The 17177-nt window shown below is 48.0% G+C and overlaps 1 protein-coding gene across 1 annotated transcript in view; it reads right to left on the bottom strand.

The window, feature by feature from the left end:
- Positions 1 to 2425: 2425 nt before the first annotated feature.
- SPRED2 (sprouty related EVH1 domain containing 2) overlaps positions 2426 to 17177 on the bottom strand; it is a 129030-nt gene continuing 114278 nt past the window's right edge. Inside the window, exons 5-6 of the mRNA XM_017890042.1 lie at positions 8975 to 9124; positions 2426 to 5746 (exon numbers count right to left, since the gene is read on the bottom strand). Coding sequence (XP_017745531.1) covers positions 5078 to 5746; positions 8975 to 9124 — 819 coding nt within the window. The 3' untranslated portion in view covers positions 2426 to 5077. The remainder of the gene's footprint in view (positions 5747 to 8974; positions 9125 to 17177) is intronic.

Raw genomic sequence — 17177 nt, 5'->3', positions numbered from 1 at the left:
GAACCAGCATTTTTGGAGCACCTGCTGCGTATCCCACGGTAACTAAAGCATACCATTTAACCTTCATGCCAGCTAAGGGTAGGTATTATCCCACTTGTTAAATCTGAGGAAACTCAGAAAGGTGAAGTCACTTGCCATGGCAGAAAGGCTGTCTAGCGACCTTGATGGAGTTAGGTGTAGTCGGTCCTCTGTATCCATGTTTTCTGCATCTGTGGATTCAACCAACCTCACATCGAAAATATATTCATTTAGGCCAGGCGCAGTGGCTCATGTCTGTAATCCCAACATTTTGGGAGGCCAAGGTGGGTGGATCACCTGAGGTCAGGAGTTTGAGACTGGCCTGGCCAACATGGTGAAACCCTGTCTCTACTAAAAATACAAAATTAGCCGGGTGTGGTGGCAGGTGCCTGTAATTCCAGCTACAAGGGAGGCTGAGGCAGGAGAATCACTTGAACCCAGGAGGCAGAGGGTGCAGTAAGCTGAGATTGTAACACTGCACTCCAGCCTGGGCAACAAGAGTGAAACTCAGTCTCAAAAAAAAAAGAAAGAAAAGAAAAGATTCATTAAAGTGTTTTAATAGAGGTTAAGAAAAAACCAAAACAAAAAAAGGGCCAGGCATGGTGGTTCAGGACTGTAATCCCAGCACTTTGGGAGGCTGAGGTGGGAGGATCTCTTGAGCACAGGAGGTCAGGACCAGCCTGGGCAACATAATGAGACCTCCATCTCTACGAAAAAATTTAAAAAACAGTTAACTGGGCAAGGTGATATGCACCTGTAGTCCTAGCTACTCGGGGGGATGAGGTGAGAGAATCACTTGAGTCCAGGAGGTCAAGGCTACAGTGAGCCATGATTGTGCCACTGCACTCCAGCCTGGGTGACAAAGTGAGACCCTGTCTCAAAAAAAAAAGGGGGGGATGGTTGAACATGTACAGACTTTTTGTTGTTGTCATTATTCCCTAAACAATACAGTATAACAACTATTCACATAGCATTCACATTGTATTAGGTATTATCACGGGAAGTGGGAGGTCGAGGCTGCGGTGAGCAGTGTCGCACCACTACTCCAGCCTGGTCAACAGAGTGAGACCCTGTCTCAAAAAAAAAAAAAAAAAAAAAGATACAAGGAGGAGGTTGTGTATAGGTCACATGCAAATACATCAGGGACTTGAGCATCTGTGGATTTTCTATCTGCAGGGGGTCTTGGAAACAATCCCCCATGGATACTGAGGGTTACTGTTCTTTCTCTACATGTGCTTCCTCACTTGTAAGGTGGAAAAGAATCCCGTATTCTGCAGAAAGTCAAACATGACGGTGGTGGTATGCCGAGTTCCTGGCCTAGCACATAGGACACCAAAGACAAGCTATACTTGAGACAGCCTGAGGGCACCCCAGAGAACCAGACGGACAGGATAAGGCTCTTGACTGTCGCCCACTTGTCAAGGCCACCAGCAGGGAGGGAGGGAACAGAGGCATCAGAATGAGGCCTGGTAAGGACCTGGGCTCAGCAGTTGGCTAGCCCAGCTCAACCTGGTTCAGCCCTTGCCTCCTGGGACCACAGGTTACCTGTTACTCACCCTAAGCTTCAGTTGCTTAACTGTGACACAGGGATGACAGGAGAGCCCTGTCTTGCAGGGAGCATGAAGGCAAGTGAGCTTGCAGGACTCTTTCCCCACTCCTCCATGTCCTCCTCTCCCTTCCTAAGTTCCAGTGTCTCTCCATGCTTCTTACCTTTGCCAGTGGCTTGGGGAAATCACCCCCTCTAGGAAGAGTTAAAACTGAAACGATATATAGGGCCCCTCCTATATATCTCCTTTTAAGGGCCCTACTCCTTTCTCTAGAGAAACGTTTCTCTGTGACCCTCAAAAGACCTCATACTTTATTTCCTCCTGGGGATTGTCACTGTAGCTCTGGAGCATCCAAAGAGTCCATTTGGAAAAGGAAAGTGGGCCAAAGAGAGCTGCTCGGAGAGGACCAAGCATCTTACAGTGTTAACAACTGTTTTCTGCGAGAAATCATCCTCCAAACTCCACACACACACACACACACACACACACACACACACACACACACACACACACACCCACCCTGAGGTTCAGCAGGGATCAGTGGAAAACAACTTAGAGGAAGTACAGCTGTTCCCTCTGAGGAGCGCTCACTGGGGAAGCCAGGCCTAGGAAGAGGGGGTGTTCCTGGGCGGTGGCCTGCAGCCTTCCTTTCACTGAGGCATCCAAGCCCAAGGAGCTGCAGTCTCCCCTTGGGAATATGACATAACCATAGGAGGAAATGGCCTTGAGAAAACAGACTGGTGTCCACATGTCCTTCGGCACAGGAAGCCCTGTCCCATCCTGTATGTGGGAACTCCAAGATCTGCCAACGCTCTAGCATCACCCCGTCTCCAGCCAGACAAATACCCCAAAGCCAGCGATCTGATAGGATGTGTTTATATTTACACGGTACATTTTAAAGCAATGGCTACATTGGTCATACATATTAGAAACCATAAAAAAAAGTTAAGAACTAAAATGTACATCATACACTTGTATATATATTTTTTACACAGAGGTAAAAAGGCTTATTATAAAAAAATCAATACAACAGGGTTTTTAGTATACAGGTAAAGAATGAATTATGCTTCAGGCACTTTAATTTGTTAATGTGAGCAAATAGCTTGGGGGGTCGGGGAGGCTTCTGGACAGAAAATCTTTTGGTTAATGTTTTGTTACCACAGATACAAAAATAAAATCTGAATAATTTCTCTCAAATGATTGACGTCAGTATGGCAAAGCTGACTGGGAAAATACTACACACTGTCCAGCTGCAGTGTGGCAATTAGAGAGACGTATTTACATAAATGTCCCCATGGCTGTCTTTGTGCCCTTAACCGATGCCTTCGCAAACCAAAAAGTATACGTGGAGTAAGATTTGCTAGCATAACTCTTAAAAGGGTGGAAAAGGACAAGGGGTGAAAGAAGAGAGAAACAGGTAACAACTAAATAGAGGTGACAAACAAAAAACTGCCGGGATATGTGCGTTCTTATTGAAATAAATAGGGGCACTCGAACTGAGGTCTAAGGAAACGAACATTAGTGTTGTGCTTTGTAGAGAAGAGACCCTAGAGAAAGACCCCAAGGAGGTGCCTCTGGGTCGGGGGCAGGTGGTCTCTCAATAGCACTGGAGGCTGGCTGAAGGTTTTCTAGATGTTCTCCAGGCATGGATGAGGTTCTCTTTTCTTCCATCAATCCAGATGGACAGCTCTCTGCTCCTTTTCCAAACTGGAAAGCCTAAACCAGTTACTCCAACGAATGAAGACGTCTAACAACAGACTCATAAGCACACTGGGTATTTACACCGGTAATCTACTAAAGAAACGTGATGAGCTTGTGGACGAGCTGGAAACAGCCCCATGAAGGTGAGCACAGCTAGCACTTGCCCAGTATGATTGACAGACTGGAAAAAAGTCCCTTTGCTTGAAGACTGGTGTCCTGTGTGCAATAAAGGAGTGGGGAAAGGAAGTGGGGAGCAGGCCATGTCTTCGGATGGCTGTTACCACAGAAAGATAGTGGCAGGAAGAACAGCCGGCGCCCACAAGCCCGTCCCCGGTGGTCTCCACGAGGTTCTGATTGTACTATGCTAGGTATAGGTAACCACTCTTCACTTTTCTTCTTTCTTCAATAAGAAGATTTGGCTAATCCTTGCAACATATTAGAAAAATACTTTTCCAGCTATTAGAAGCCTCCTTGGAAGCCTCCTCCGTGGCAAGGCGACAGGCAGAACCAGTTGGCTGACCTAACCACCTGTGCACCTAAAGTGGCGAGTCTGGGTTTGGAGTTGCAGGAGAAAGACACTTAGGCATTGGAAGGGTTTTTACATATGGCCTTGTTTTTTCCCCAAGTATAAATGAGGAATTTGGTGATGTGAAATTGAGTCCAAAAGGAAAACAAAAACATAAACCCATGAAGAAAATGCAACCCACCACTCTTCAAATTTATGACATTTAAAAATCCCCTCTCCCCATTAATATAAAATAGCCAGGGGCTGGGGGGAAGCTCCCTATGGTTTTATTCACCATAACCTTAGTGTTTCTCAATTGGAACTTGTTCGTGGGAACACTGGTTTGTGTTTGAGGAAACTATTTGGTTTGCAAAACAACAAGCAAAATTTCTCACTTCACTAGTATCCTATTCTAATATTGCTAAATTTTTAGAAGTGGTGGCAACACAATTTAAAAAATGGTCTACTTTAGGGGTGACGGGGAGGCTCATAGAAAGCTGAAATCCCCATTCTAGCCCTGGTCCAAGAGGATGCAATGCAGTTTAAGGAATTTTCCTGATTCTCACAAGTTAATCTGAAGTTAAGGCTCAATTCTCAGTCTATTACGGGTGAGTGTTTTGCATCAGTGAATCATTTCAACAGATTTTGGGGGGGCAGAAAATGATGATGGGCTAAAGATAGAAACTGCAGCTTATATGGGAAATTTGGCTTTAGAAAAGTTAAAGCGATATTGTTTTGTGGTACAAGTTTGTTAACTAGCTCACCTCCTATACATAATAACTGACTGTAGGCTGAGATACTTCTGTTGGGTTTCATCATTCTCACATCCCATTTCCGCAGAACCAGATGCTTGCTAGCGACAGGCAAGGTGAACCAAGAGAAAGAGAGTCTTCGACGCTCTTGGAAAAATCAATTACAAAACCCACCGAAAATCAGCAGTTCCAACTGCAGACTCCTTTGAACTGGAAGAGGCGGGGGAGGAGGAAACAGGAAATCAACACATGGATGAGACAGTTAGCTTGGTTACAGATTAATAGTACAGGAGTCTGTGGCGAAGGTTCCTTCCTCAGAACACTGTGCGAGCGTGTGTGTATGGGTGCGGCTGCTGCAGTGTGGGCGGCGGGGGGAGTGGAGAGTCTACCCGGCAGCGTCCCTGGCTGGAATGGTGCCTCAAGGTACCAGGGAGCTGGGAGGTCTCTTGCCCTCCTCGCTCCTTGGAGTGGAAGGGAGCGGGGGAGAAGATGAGGGTAGTAAGAGACGAGTTCCCCTGTGGCTGCGGATGGAGGGAGAAGGGAGGGAAACTGAGTCACGCGGCCGCTTTGTGCTTCCCGCCACAGCACCTACACATCACTCCGCAGTGGTAGCAGGCCCGAAGGGGCAGGTAACAGCACATACAGGGGGCCAGGAAAGACAAGGCAATAAGAGCCATCCACCGGAGGCAAAACTTCTCGTCGCTAGTATCGCACGAGCAAGGGTCTGTATAGTCTCCCTCGGGGTCCGACATACAGTGATAGAGCATGCTGTCCGCGCACCACATGCAGCTCACCCGGCGGATGCAAGTTCTCACGGAGTCGGGCGCGTCCTGGCAGTGACCCCTGCGGTTCTCCTCGTGGTTGAACATGTCCCTGCAGTACACGCACCGCGAGCGCTCTCCGTCCTCCTTCCGCCGCCGCGACTTGCCCCGGGAGGGCTGCGTCTTGATCACGCTGCCCCCGCGGCCTTTGGGGTCCTCACCGAGGCCAAAGTCTGAGGAGTCCACGTAGGGGTAGTTGTAGTCGTGCTTGGGGACCTCGCCCTTGGCGAAGCGCACGTAGGAGGAGTCTGCGTCCTCCGAGGGGTCCGGGTACTTGCCCCTGATGGGCGCGTGCCGGTAATCCTCGTACCCGGTCATCCAGATCTTCTCCCGGGGGTTGATGCGCACGATCTCCTCGTCGTCGTCCGGGAAGCTCACCTGGCGGTAGGGCCTTGGCATCGGCTGTCCCGTGAGAGAGGAGACATTATTTTACAGCAGTGGCCAAAAAACCTACAAAAAACAAACAAACAAAAAAACCCCACCTTCTCCCTCCCTAGTCGTCCAAAATGCACCTTTCTCAAGAACTCCACCACGATGCTCCGTGAAGAAACAGACCCCTCCTGAAACTACTGAATATCCTGTCGCCCAATCAAAGATGTATTTCAAAGAGTCTCAATCCATTACTGGGCCAGGAAATCAATTTCGTGGGTTGAGAACAGCAGTATTTTCCCTTTCTGGTGACGCACTGCCATACAGGCAGGGGAGTGTGCATATGGCAAGGGCACAGTGTGATGCGTTCTCAGGAGCATGGCACACTCAGATCAAGAGGCAGAATAGGACCTGTGCCCCAGAGTATCTTCTGCCTCCCTCAGGGCCCTCCTAGCCCCAGTGTGAGGGCTACATTGACTTCTACAGGCTTGCATTACTTTTGCCTATTTTTGTACAGTATGTTCTCTTTTGTAAGGCTGGCTTTTTGAAAATTGAAATAGAATAAGGACACTGGAGTGCCATACATGTTATAAGGTTAAGTCCTGTTTTACGAAACTTCATTATCCATATGTGCACAATATGTCCACAAAGGATCACAATAGGAGATGCATTTCTCCCTGTGGGTCTCTCCTTCAAGAGACAGGGGACACTAGGAAACACAAGGCTCACTCTGTCATCTGGTTGGGAAGATAAGATGCAGAGAGGAGAAGGATAGAGTGAAGGCTCCGGAAACTGTCTGAAGTTCCACTCCTGCCAGGATCTCACAAATAGTGAGAGGCCAGACCAAGAGTCACACCCTCTAGAAACCTGCAAATCTAAACTGCATTCTCCCTCAGGGTGGAAGAGGCTTTTCTCTGCAGTTAGTTCTGCTACAGGTTGTAACCCTGCCTTGTCCACAGCAGCAGACAATGAATAAATATTTATTAAGTACATGCATATAACCCTGGCTCACCCAGGGCCTCTCAGTGGAGGCAGAGAACTGAGACTTCTTGCTTTTGAAGTACTTTGGGCAGGAAGGTTTTTCAGGGGCTGAGGAACGTGGCTCTGGAGTGGCCCACTGCAGTCAAATGCTGACATTTTCTAGCTAGTACCTAAGACTCAGGTTTCCTTTCTGTCAAACTGCATAGGATTGTTTTGAGAATGAAGAGAAATAATCTACACAGGGTGTCAGCTCACAGCCTCGCTCACAGGATGCACGTGATACCTGTCACCATCACAGTCACTATCATATTGTTATAGACCTGATCCTGTGCTTATTAGATTTACCCATCACTTCCTACCAGAGGGCAGCAGGGCCATGTCCCACACAGTGTGCCTTAATTCCTGTCAAATTCTTGGTATCAGAGTTGCCTAGATTTTTGAAAATCACGATTCAGAAGGATTTCAAAACAAATCTCGGAAACTGACACAGGCTTTACTAATTCTTTACCTTGGACAGTAAGGAAAGTAAAAAAGTTATTTTCCATCTACTGATACCATAATGTGATTTTTATTTATTTACTTAATTTATTTATTTATTTTTTTTTGAGACGGAGTCTTGCTCTGTCCCCCAGGCTGGAGTGCAGTGGCCAGATCTCAGCTCACTGCAAGCTCCGCCTCCCAGGTTTACGCCATTCTCCTGCCTCAGCCTCCCGAGTAGCTGGGACTACAGGCGCCCGCCAGCTCACCCAGCTAGTTTTTTGTATTTTTTTTAGTAGAGACGGGGTTTCACTGGGTTAGCCAGGATGGTCTCGATCTCCTGACCTCGTGATCCACCCGTCTCGGCCTCCCAAAGTGCTGGGATTATAGGCTTGAGCCACCGCGCCCGGCCAATTTATTTTTTTGAGATGGAGTCTCGCTCTGTTGCCCAGGCTGGAATGCAGGGGCACGATCTCGGCTCACTGCCAGCTTCGCCTCCCGGGTTCATGCCATTCTCCTGCCTCAGCCTCCTGAGTAGCTGGGACTACAGGCACCTGTCGCCATGCCCAGCTAATTTTTTGTATTTTTAGTAGACATAGGGTTTCACCGCATTAGCCAGGATGGTCTCAATCTCCTGACCTCATGATCCACCTGCCTCGGACTCCCAAAGGGCTGGGATTACAGGTGTGAGCCACTGTGCCCGGCCAATAATGTGATTTTTAAATAGGACATTTTAATCCCAAAATACTAGGAAGCACAATCTAAAATAATTTTTTAAAAAACAGTCAAATAGGCCGGGCGCGGTGGCTCAAGCCTGTAATCCCAGCACTTTGGGAGGCCGAGACGGGTGGATCACGAGGTCAGGAGATCGAGACCATCCTGCCTAAAACGGTGAAACCCCGTCTCTACTAAAAATACAAAAAACTAGTCGGGCGACCTGGCGGGCGCCTGTAGTCCCAGCTACTCAGGAGGCTGAGGCAGGAGAATGGCGGGAACCTGGGAGGCGGAGCTTGCAGTGAGCTGAGATCGCGCCACTGCACTCCAGCCCGGGCGACAGAGTGAGACTCCGTCTCAAAACAAACAAACAAACAAACAAAAAAAAACAGTCAAATAAATCTAGTTTCATGTTAAAAACAAAACAAAACACCTAACTGCCTTTTTTTCTCATTTCAAAGCAGTCTAGTGGCCACAGCACCCCATACAGGCACCAGTCCATGCCCCATGATTTGGGAACTTGCTCTGCAAAGCAGTCACTTGGTAAATATTTGTTGAACTACTGAATTCTGAGCTCCAGCTACATCTGCCTGAGCAAGACTGGGCCTGTAGCCTGTAAGGCTGGGGGCTCGAGCCAAGTCTGCAGCATTCCTTAGTCCTGATTGTGGCTCTGGGCTTCCACACAAAGCCGGGAGGCCCTTTGGACAGAGGAATGCAGGAGGCAGTGTAGCCCCCTGGGTGAGAACAGGCTTGGATTTGAATCTCATTCCATCAGATACTCCACCTCTCTAAGCCTCAGCTTCCTCATCTATAACCTGGGGCGGCTGACGACTTGCCTTGTGGGGCAGTTTCTGAGGATTAAACCACATAAAGCATATAAAGGGTCTGGCAAGGTGTCTGGCACACAGAAAACACTGGATGAGGCTGAGGTGCCACCACCAATGCCACTTTCAGTATGAAGTGGGGGTAGAAGCAGGAGAGCAGGAGAGGCCTGTGGTCATGGAATTTGGCTGAATAGGAGGGGAAAGAGGCCATTCCAGAATCAGAGGCACCACCCTGATGCCCTCAGAGGAACAGGGCTCTGCTCACCTGATCGAGGTGATAGTGGTCCGTGGGGTATGAGTCGTGGAGGTGGCCCAGGGTATAAATCCTCCGGTGCTCACAGGATGTGGGAGAGGAGATTGTCCGAGTAGGTTGCTCTCTCTTCTGAGAGGAATTAGAAGAACTGTCTGTAGCTGTCTGTGTAGAGGGAAGTAACCAAGAGTCAATTTAAAAACAACAACAAAAACCCCACGTACCAAACCCTAACATGCACTATTCAAATATTAGCTATTCCCCCGTTGTGACATCTTGCTGGTCTTCCCAAAATATTGAGCTTGTCTTGGCTCAACAGGAGGACCCCTGAATGGCTAGATTGTCTAAACACAATGTGGCTGGCTCAACAGGCAGAGAAGCCCAGCCACCAGACCCTGGAAAGGTGGCTTTTTCTTAAATGTGGGAATAGTGACCAGATGCAGGGGGAAAGGCTGGATATACCAGGCTCCCCAAAGGTGTGTTCTAGTTTGATCAAGAATGGTTACCCTGGCCAGGTGTGGTGGCTCAGGCCTGTAATCCCAGCACTTTGGGAGGCCGAGGCAGGCGGATCACCTGAGGTAAGGAGTTCAAGATCAGCCTGGCCAATATGGCAAAACCCTGTCTCTACTAAAAACACAAAAATTAGCCAGGCATGGTGGCAGGCGCCTATAATCCCAGCTACTTGGGAGGCTAAGGCAGGAGAATTGTTTGAACCCAGAAAGCAGACGCTGCAGTGAGTGGAGATTGAGTCACTGTACTCCAGCTTGGGTGACAGAGCAAGACTCCATCTCAAACAAAAGAAAACAAAACAAAACAACAATAGCAACAACAACAAAAAACGAAACATAAACAAAAGAATGGTTATCCCATTTGTGGCCCTGGCTGTGAGGTGTTATGGCAAGCAGGGAAGATGCACATAGGCAAAAATGAAACCCACATGTTTATATTGGGGGGGAATCTCCACCTGGGAGAGTCTCAGAGGTAAGGATACCTCTGGGGTATCTTGAGTACTGGATTTCCAGGAATAAATTTTGTATCTCTGGGGTTGGGAGCAAGACTTGGACGTCACTTTAAACTGGAAGTGAGATGGATGACTGCATAAAAGAACAAAGGCCATCCCTGTGAAGGGTGAGTACAGAGCTGTTTTGCCCACTAGAGATGTCAACTTAAGACTGGAGTCTCCGTAACCATGTCTTCGGAAGATGATTAACTATCAGTGCGTACTGTACAAGCAGATCCCACAGGCCCCCAGTATACCACCTGATATGGTTTGGCTGTGTCCTCACCCAAAACTCATCATGAATTTGTGGGAGGGACCTGCTGGGAGGTAACTGAATCATTGGGCAAGTCTTTCCCGTGCTGTCCTCCTGACAGTGAATAAGTCTCAGATCTGATGGTTTTAAAAAGAGGCGTTCCCCTGCACAAGCTCTTTTTCTGCCTGCTGCCATCCGCGTAAGATGTGACTTGCTCCTCCTTGCCTTCCGCGATGATTGTGAGGCTTCCCCAGCCATGTGGAACTGTAAGTCCAATTAAACTTCTTTTGTAAATTGCCTACTCTCCAGTATGTCTTTATCAGCAGCCAGAAAATAGACTAATACTCTCACCTGAGACACAACCAAGCAGGCCAGGTGACCCCAGGTGGTGGTCATACTCCACAGCCCTCTGGGCCCAGGGGTTAGCCAGGGGCCTTATTAGATGCACCTGGCAACCATCTTTAAAACCAGGGCCCCTAGAATCGCTACCCTTCCTTCTGCTTGCTTAGAGTGACATATCCCTCTATCCTCCACAATTCCCCAACTAAACAGATGAAAAGAAAAGGTTTTTCCTGATATCTAGATGTTCTCTTTCTGGCAAAGCTACAGGAACTTTCCCTTGGTTATTGTTTTTTACTTGTATAGTCCCCTCATCTCATTTGCATATATATAATTTAAATTTATTAATTTATGTATTTGAGACAGGATCTTGCTTTGTCACCCAAGCTGGAGTGCCATGGCACGAACACAGCTCAAGTGATCCTCCTGCTTCAGCCTCCTGAGTAGCCGGGACAATAGGTGTGCACCACCACCCCTGGCTAATATTTGTATTTTTTGTAGAGATGGAGGTCTTGCCAAGTTGCCCAGGCTGGTCTTGAACTCCTGGGTTCAAGTGATCCTCCTGCTTTGGCCTCCCAATGTGCTGGGATTACTGCCATGAGCTACCATACCTGGACTTGTCTATCATTTTACATGCTTTTGTTAGCTATCATAAATCATTTTAGGGACAAGGTCAAAACAAATGGACTTATAAAAGTTCTTTTTATCCTCCTCCCATTTATAAAGTAATACATACTCAGAAAATAGCACAAGAATTTAGGAAAACACACCTATATTTCCATTATGCAACATAAGCACTGTTAGTTTTTAAACCTTGGTCCACACATGCAGCATCTCTCTGGGGACCCAACCCTCCTGGATTTTTCTCTACTTGGGTTTGGTCTATGCCATGCATGGCTGATGCCTGTTTCTGATCCCTCAAGCCATGGTGACTAATTTCAATATGAACACACGGTGCTCTCTGAAGCAATATAGAGAGATTTTTGACAGAGAGGTCAGAAAAGTAGCTGTCTCCATTTCTGTAATCAAGATCTAAGGGCCCTATAAGCCTTGAATCCTGGCACCGGTGTGGGGAAAGGACTTGTCTGAGGATGAGAGCAAGAGAAGCCACCCTTAGACCCTTTGAGCTGCTGGATCCAGCCAAGACTGAATCCTGATCCACTCTAGGATGTCCCAATGATGAAACCAATTCTCTTGTAACTTAAGCCAGAATACACTGGGTTTGTCACTTGGGTGTACTTTCCCTTCACTTTAGATTCCTTCCTGTGGCAGCAGTCCCACAGGCACCACACTCCTGGCTTCTCTCTAGCCCTTACTCCTCCCCAGGTTCCCTCCTCTTCCTCGCCAACAACTCTTCTTGGTGTTGTATGTGTGAGTGCTAATGGTGTGCCAGGGCCTGAGCTACATGTGGACATGGTTCCTCAGCACAGCCAGCAGGTCACAGGTAAAATATCATCTCCATGTCACACACTGGCACTAAGGGACTCTGAGAGATGGAGAATCCAGGCCAAGGCAGCACAGAATCACTGGCAGAGCTAGGACTGAAATGCAGCCTCCCTGACCACAAAGCCCAGGGAGATTTCTTTTTTTTTTTTTTTGAGACGGAGTCTCGCTCTGTCACCCAGGCTGGAGTGCAGTGGCCGGATCTCAGCTCACTGCAAGCTCCGCCTCCCGGGTTCACGCCATTCTCCTGCCTCAGCCTCCCAAGTAGCTGGGACTACAGGCGCCCGCCACCTCGCCCGGCTAGTTTTTTTGTATTTTTTAGTAGAGACGGGGTTTCACCGTGTTAGGCAGGATGGTCTCGATCTCCTGACCTCGTGATCCGCCCGTCTCGGCCTCCCAAAGTGCTGGGATTACAGGCTTGAGCCACCGTGCCCGGCCTCCCAGGGAGATTTCTAATAGGCCCCACACACTGCTGCCTCTCGCACCCAGGTAAGTCCACTTCCAACTCCTATGTTGAGGAGGTATTTTGTTGGGATTAACACAAAACACAACTTCTCCGAGTCACAAGGTACACCCTGCTATATACAAACCCAGGAGATGAGGAGATGATGTCTCACAGTACAAAGGTTACTACAGATGTCAATAAATACCTCTGAAATGAGTAATCAGGGCCCTTCAGTGTGATTCAAGTCTCAAGAGTTAAATTCTTATCCAACAGTCACGTTACAGTCATCTATTAGGTTAGACGTTACCCTTGTATCGAACATTGTAATACGCTCTCAGTACTTAGTTCTCAGAAACCCAGTTAACACATCACGGTCACCACTGCGTTAGTCATCTGTTCACCCTAACCCAGCCTATTTTCTGTGACCCATGTTTGGGTTAATAATGTGTAGAAAGTCCTTCTGAGAAATGAGGCACATCCAGCTTTTCCTAGGACTCATGAGTTGATCAGAAACGCTACCTTCCGATACTTCCATCCCACCTCCCCAACCCTCTCTCCCTGTGCAGTCTCTCTCCCTGCACAATCCGTGCAAAGCTCCCTAGACATTTGTCAGAGTATGTGAGACTGAGAAAGGCCTTATCTGAGGAGGAATTTCTACAGTGAAGCAAGAAGGCCAGAAGAACTTGGGAGGCACGTCCACAGTCTACTACCTCCTGAGGGCAGAGCTGAGGGTGTGTCCTAGCCCAGCCTGCAGCCTTACAGGCCCAGTTGTTCAGGGCCATCTGAACTCTGGGAATGCTCCACTGGAAGCCAAGGCTTATTTCAGATCCATGCTAACAGACGAATCTTACAAAGCAGCTAGTGTGACCTACAAACAAAAGGAATGTACTACCAGGGCATCTCCAAGAAAGGAAGGGGAAAACAAATCTTCTTTTACCCTCATGCACCTCTGAACTGGCTCTCCTGTCACTCTGCCCTGGTTTCCTTGGGCTGCAGAAAAGCAGCCCACCCGCGGTATGCACATACCTAATACACAAGCAAGATTCTTAAACATCTCTCTGTATTTCTGTGCACAAGCTACTGACACCTACCAACCTACTCATCTGAGAGCTGTCACCTTCAATGAAAGAGTTGGCAATCGCATGCTCCCAACTGTATCTACACTCGCCTTGCTCTCCACTGGGGGGTCTATGAACTGTTAGGGCTTTGAAGAACAAAAGCAGAGGTCCTCTGTGGATACTCTGTGCTCAGGGACTTCAGGCTCCTAGGAGGCATGACTGCAGCATCCTGAGAGAGCAGGTCAGAGTGGGTGTTTAATGTCTCCTGCTGTGGACGGGAGATATTATGTCTCCAGGCTGGCATTGCCATCTGGGCCCAGCTGACACTGGGAGGTCTTGTGCACTATGATGCAGGGAGCACAGCCCTTGCCACCTTCAAATGTATCCTCTGAAAACTCTCTTGCCTCTGGGTTTGACTCTGACTCAATGTCAATGCCTGTTACTAAAAAGATGTCCAGCTGGGTGCAGTCACTCATGCCTGTAATCCCAGCACTTTGGGAGGCTGAGGCAGGAGTATTGCTCGAAGCCAAGAGTTCGAGACCAGCCTGGGCAACAAATCAAGACCCTGTCAAAAAAAAAAAAAAAAAAAGATGTCCAATTAAGAAGTGTGCAACCTAATATGAGGCACTAAACAAAAGAAATGCAGGGGAGTATGACAATGCTGAAAACAACAGGGTCTCAGCTCAGGCAGACAACATTTGAATCATTCTCTGCTAAATACAAGATGATTTTGGTCAAGTTAATCTCTAACTCCACTTTTTACATCTGTAAAATGGGGCCAAAATCTTCCTTGGGGTTATGGCAAAATAAAATGGGATTAAAATTTCTATTATATATTTTTGAGACAGAATCTTGATCTGTCGCCCAGGCTGGAGTGCAGCGGCACAATCTTGACTCACTGCAACCTCTGCCTCCTGGGTTCAAGCAATTCTCATGCCTCAGCCTCCCGAGTGGCTGGGATTACAGGCGCGTGCCATCACGCTTGGCTAAGTTTTGATATTTTGTAGAGATGGGGTTTCACCCGGTTGCCCAGGCTGGTCTTGAACTCCGGAGCTCAGGCAATCTGCCTGCCTTGGCCTCCTAAAGTGATAAGCCACCATGCCTGGCCTAAAAATTTCTGTTTTAAACTGTGACTGCTGGTATATGAAAGTTACTGATTCTGTGTGTTGATTCTGTATCTGGTTGTTTTACTTAGCTCCCTTATGAAACTAGTTTTTTTTTTTTTTTTTTTTTTTTTTTTTTTTTTGAGATGGAGTCTCGCTCTGTCACCCAGGCTGGAGTGCAGTGGCACCATCTCGGCTCACTGCAAGCTCCGCCTCTCGGGTTTACACCATTCTCCTGCCTCAGCCTCCCAAGTAGCTGGGACTACAGGCGCCCGCCAACTCGCCCGGCTAGTTTTTTGTATTTTTTAGTAGAGACGGGGTTTCGCCGTGTTAGCTAGGTTGGTCTCGATCTCCTGACCTCGCGATCCACCCGTCTCGGCCTCCCAAAGTGCTGGGATTACAGGCTTGAGCCACCGCGCCCGGCCGAAACTAGATTTTTCTAAGTAAATCATTTTGCTCACAAAAGATAAGTTTGGTTTCTTTTCCCATATACATATATTTTTATTTTGAGACAGAGTCTCGCTCTGTCACCCAGGTTGGAGTGCAGTGGCACCATCTCGGCTCACTGTAAGCTCTGCCTCCCGGGTTCACACTATTTTCCTGCCTTAGCCTCCTGAGTAGCTGGGACTATGGGCACTCACCACCACACCCGGCTAATATATTGTATTTTTAGTAGAGACGGGATTTCGCCTTGTTAGCCAGGATGGTCTCGAACTCCTGACCTCATGATCCACCTGCCTTGGCCTCCCAAAGTGCTAGGATTATAGGTGTCAGCCACTGTGCCTGGCCTCCTTTTCAATATTTATACCATCTTCTTATCTCATTGCATCTTTTGCCAGGGCTTCCAACATGACATAGAAAAACAGAGGTGACAGTGCCCTGCTTTTCTTGAACCTGACTTTGATAGAACCACTTCTAATGAATTTCTATTAGATATAATATTTCTAGGTAATTGGAGTGATTATAAAGTTCCAAAAGTTTCCTTCTATTCTAGATTGCTAAGGATTTTCACCAGATATTAGATGTTATTAGATGATTTTTCTGTCCACTGAGATGATTACACAATCTTTCGTCTTTATTTTATCAATATGTAAATTAAACAGCTTTTCCAACATAAACCTTCTTTGCATTCCTCAGATATATTCTACTGGTCTTTCATTAAATTTGTCTTACTAATATGTGATGTGATTTATTTATTTACTTTTTGAGACAGAGTCTCGCTCTGTCGCCCAGGCTGGAGTGCAGTGGCGCAATTTTGGCTTGCTGCAAACTCCGCCTTCCGGGTTCAAGCGATTCTTGTGCCTCAGCCTCCTGCGTAGATGGGACCACAGACACGTGCCACACTTGGCTAATTTTTTATATTTTTAGTAGAGAGGGTTTTGCCATGTTGGCCAGGCTGGTCTCCAACTCCTGATCTCAGGTGATCAGCCCACCTCGGCCTCCCAAACTGCTGGGATTACAGGCATGAGCCACTGCACCTGGCCCACTGTCAAATTTTTCTATGGTTACTATAAAAACCCACATACTTTGAGTAGCAAATAACAAGCTCTGTGTGACCTGGTTTCTAAAGCCCTCTAACAGGGCAGTGAGCTGAGACAAGCCTTTGATGACGAAGAACTCAGAAAGGAGAGAGTAAGAAAAGAGAAGGGAAGGGTGTGAAAGCAGGTGTCAGAGGGTACAGAAATGAAAGTGGGCACTGCCAACATTTAAAAAAACAAGAAATAGGGACAGGGCTGGCCTGTCCAAATCCTCTATGGTAGTATAAAAAAAAAAAAAAATCCATCCCTGGCTGGGTGCGGTGACTCATGCCGGTAATCCCAGCATTTTGGGAGGCCGAGGTGGGCACACCACGAGGTCAGGAGATCAAGACCATCCTGGCTAACATGGTGAGACTCCGTCTCTACTAAAAATACAAAAAAATTAGCCAGGCATGGTGGCGGGTGCCTGTAGTCCCAGCTACTCAGGAGGTTGAGGCAGGAGAATGGCGTGAACCTGGGAGGAAGAGGTTGCGGTGAGCTGAGACCGTGCCACTGCACTCCAGCCTGGGTGACAGAGCGAGACTCAGACTCAAAAAATAATCCATCCCTTCCCAGAAGGGTTTTTGGGTTTGGGCTGGGTGCTTTGTGGGATGTGGGCTCAGACACAGAAAGTGACCATGTTGTTGGGGAGATGCCATGTGGTGCGGGCAGAGGCAAGGCCAGGGGGGCAGTCCTCACACACCAATGGGCGTGGGCCTCAGAGCACTGGTCAGGGTCAGGTGGTTTCTCAGAGGGGTGTGCCTGAGACGGGTCATAGCGTTCTAGATTGGTAGACCAGAGGAAGAAAAGGGGGCTCAAGTTTATCAGTGAACATCTGATCAACATCTTCAAAAAAGAACAGGTGCCGGGCGCGGTGGCTCAAGCCTGTAATCCCAGCACTTTGGGAGGCCGAGACGGGCGGATCACGAGGTCAGGAGATCGAGACCATCCTGCCTAACACGGTGAAACCCCGTCTCTACTAAAAAATACAAAACGTAGCCGGGCGAGGTGGCGGGCGCCTGTAGTCCCAGCTACTTGGGAGGCTGAGGCAGGAGAATGG

Source organism: Rhinopithecus bieti, unplaced genomic scaffold, assembly GCF_001698545.2.
Source record: "Rhinopithecus bieti isolate Rb0 unplaced genomic scaffold, ASM169854v2 scaffold_19018, whole genome shotgun sequence".
In the NCBI taxonomy this organism is placed as follows: domain Eukaryota; kingdom Metazoa; phylum Chordata; class Mammalia; order Primates; family Cercopithecidae; genus Rhinopithecus; species Rhinopithecus bieti.
The sequence above is the reverse complement of the archived record's forward strand: the minus strand, read 5'-3'. Positions and strand labels throughout refer to the sequence as shown.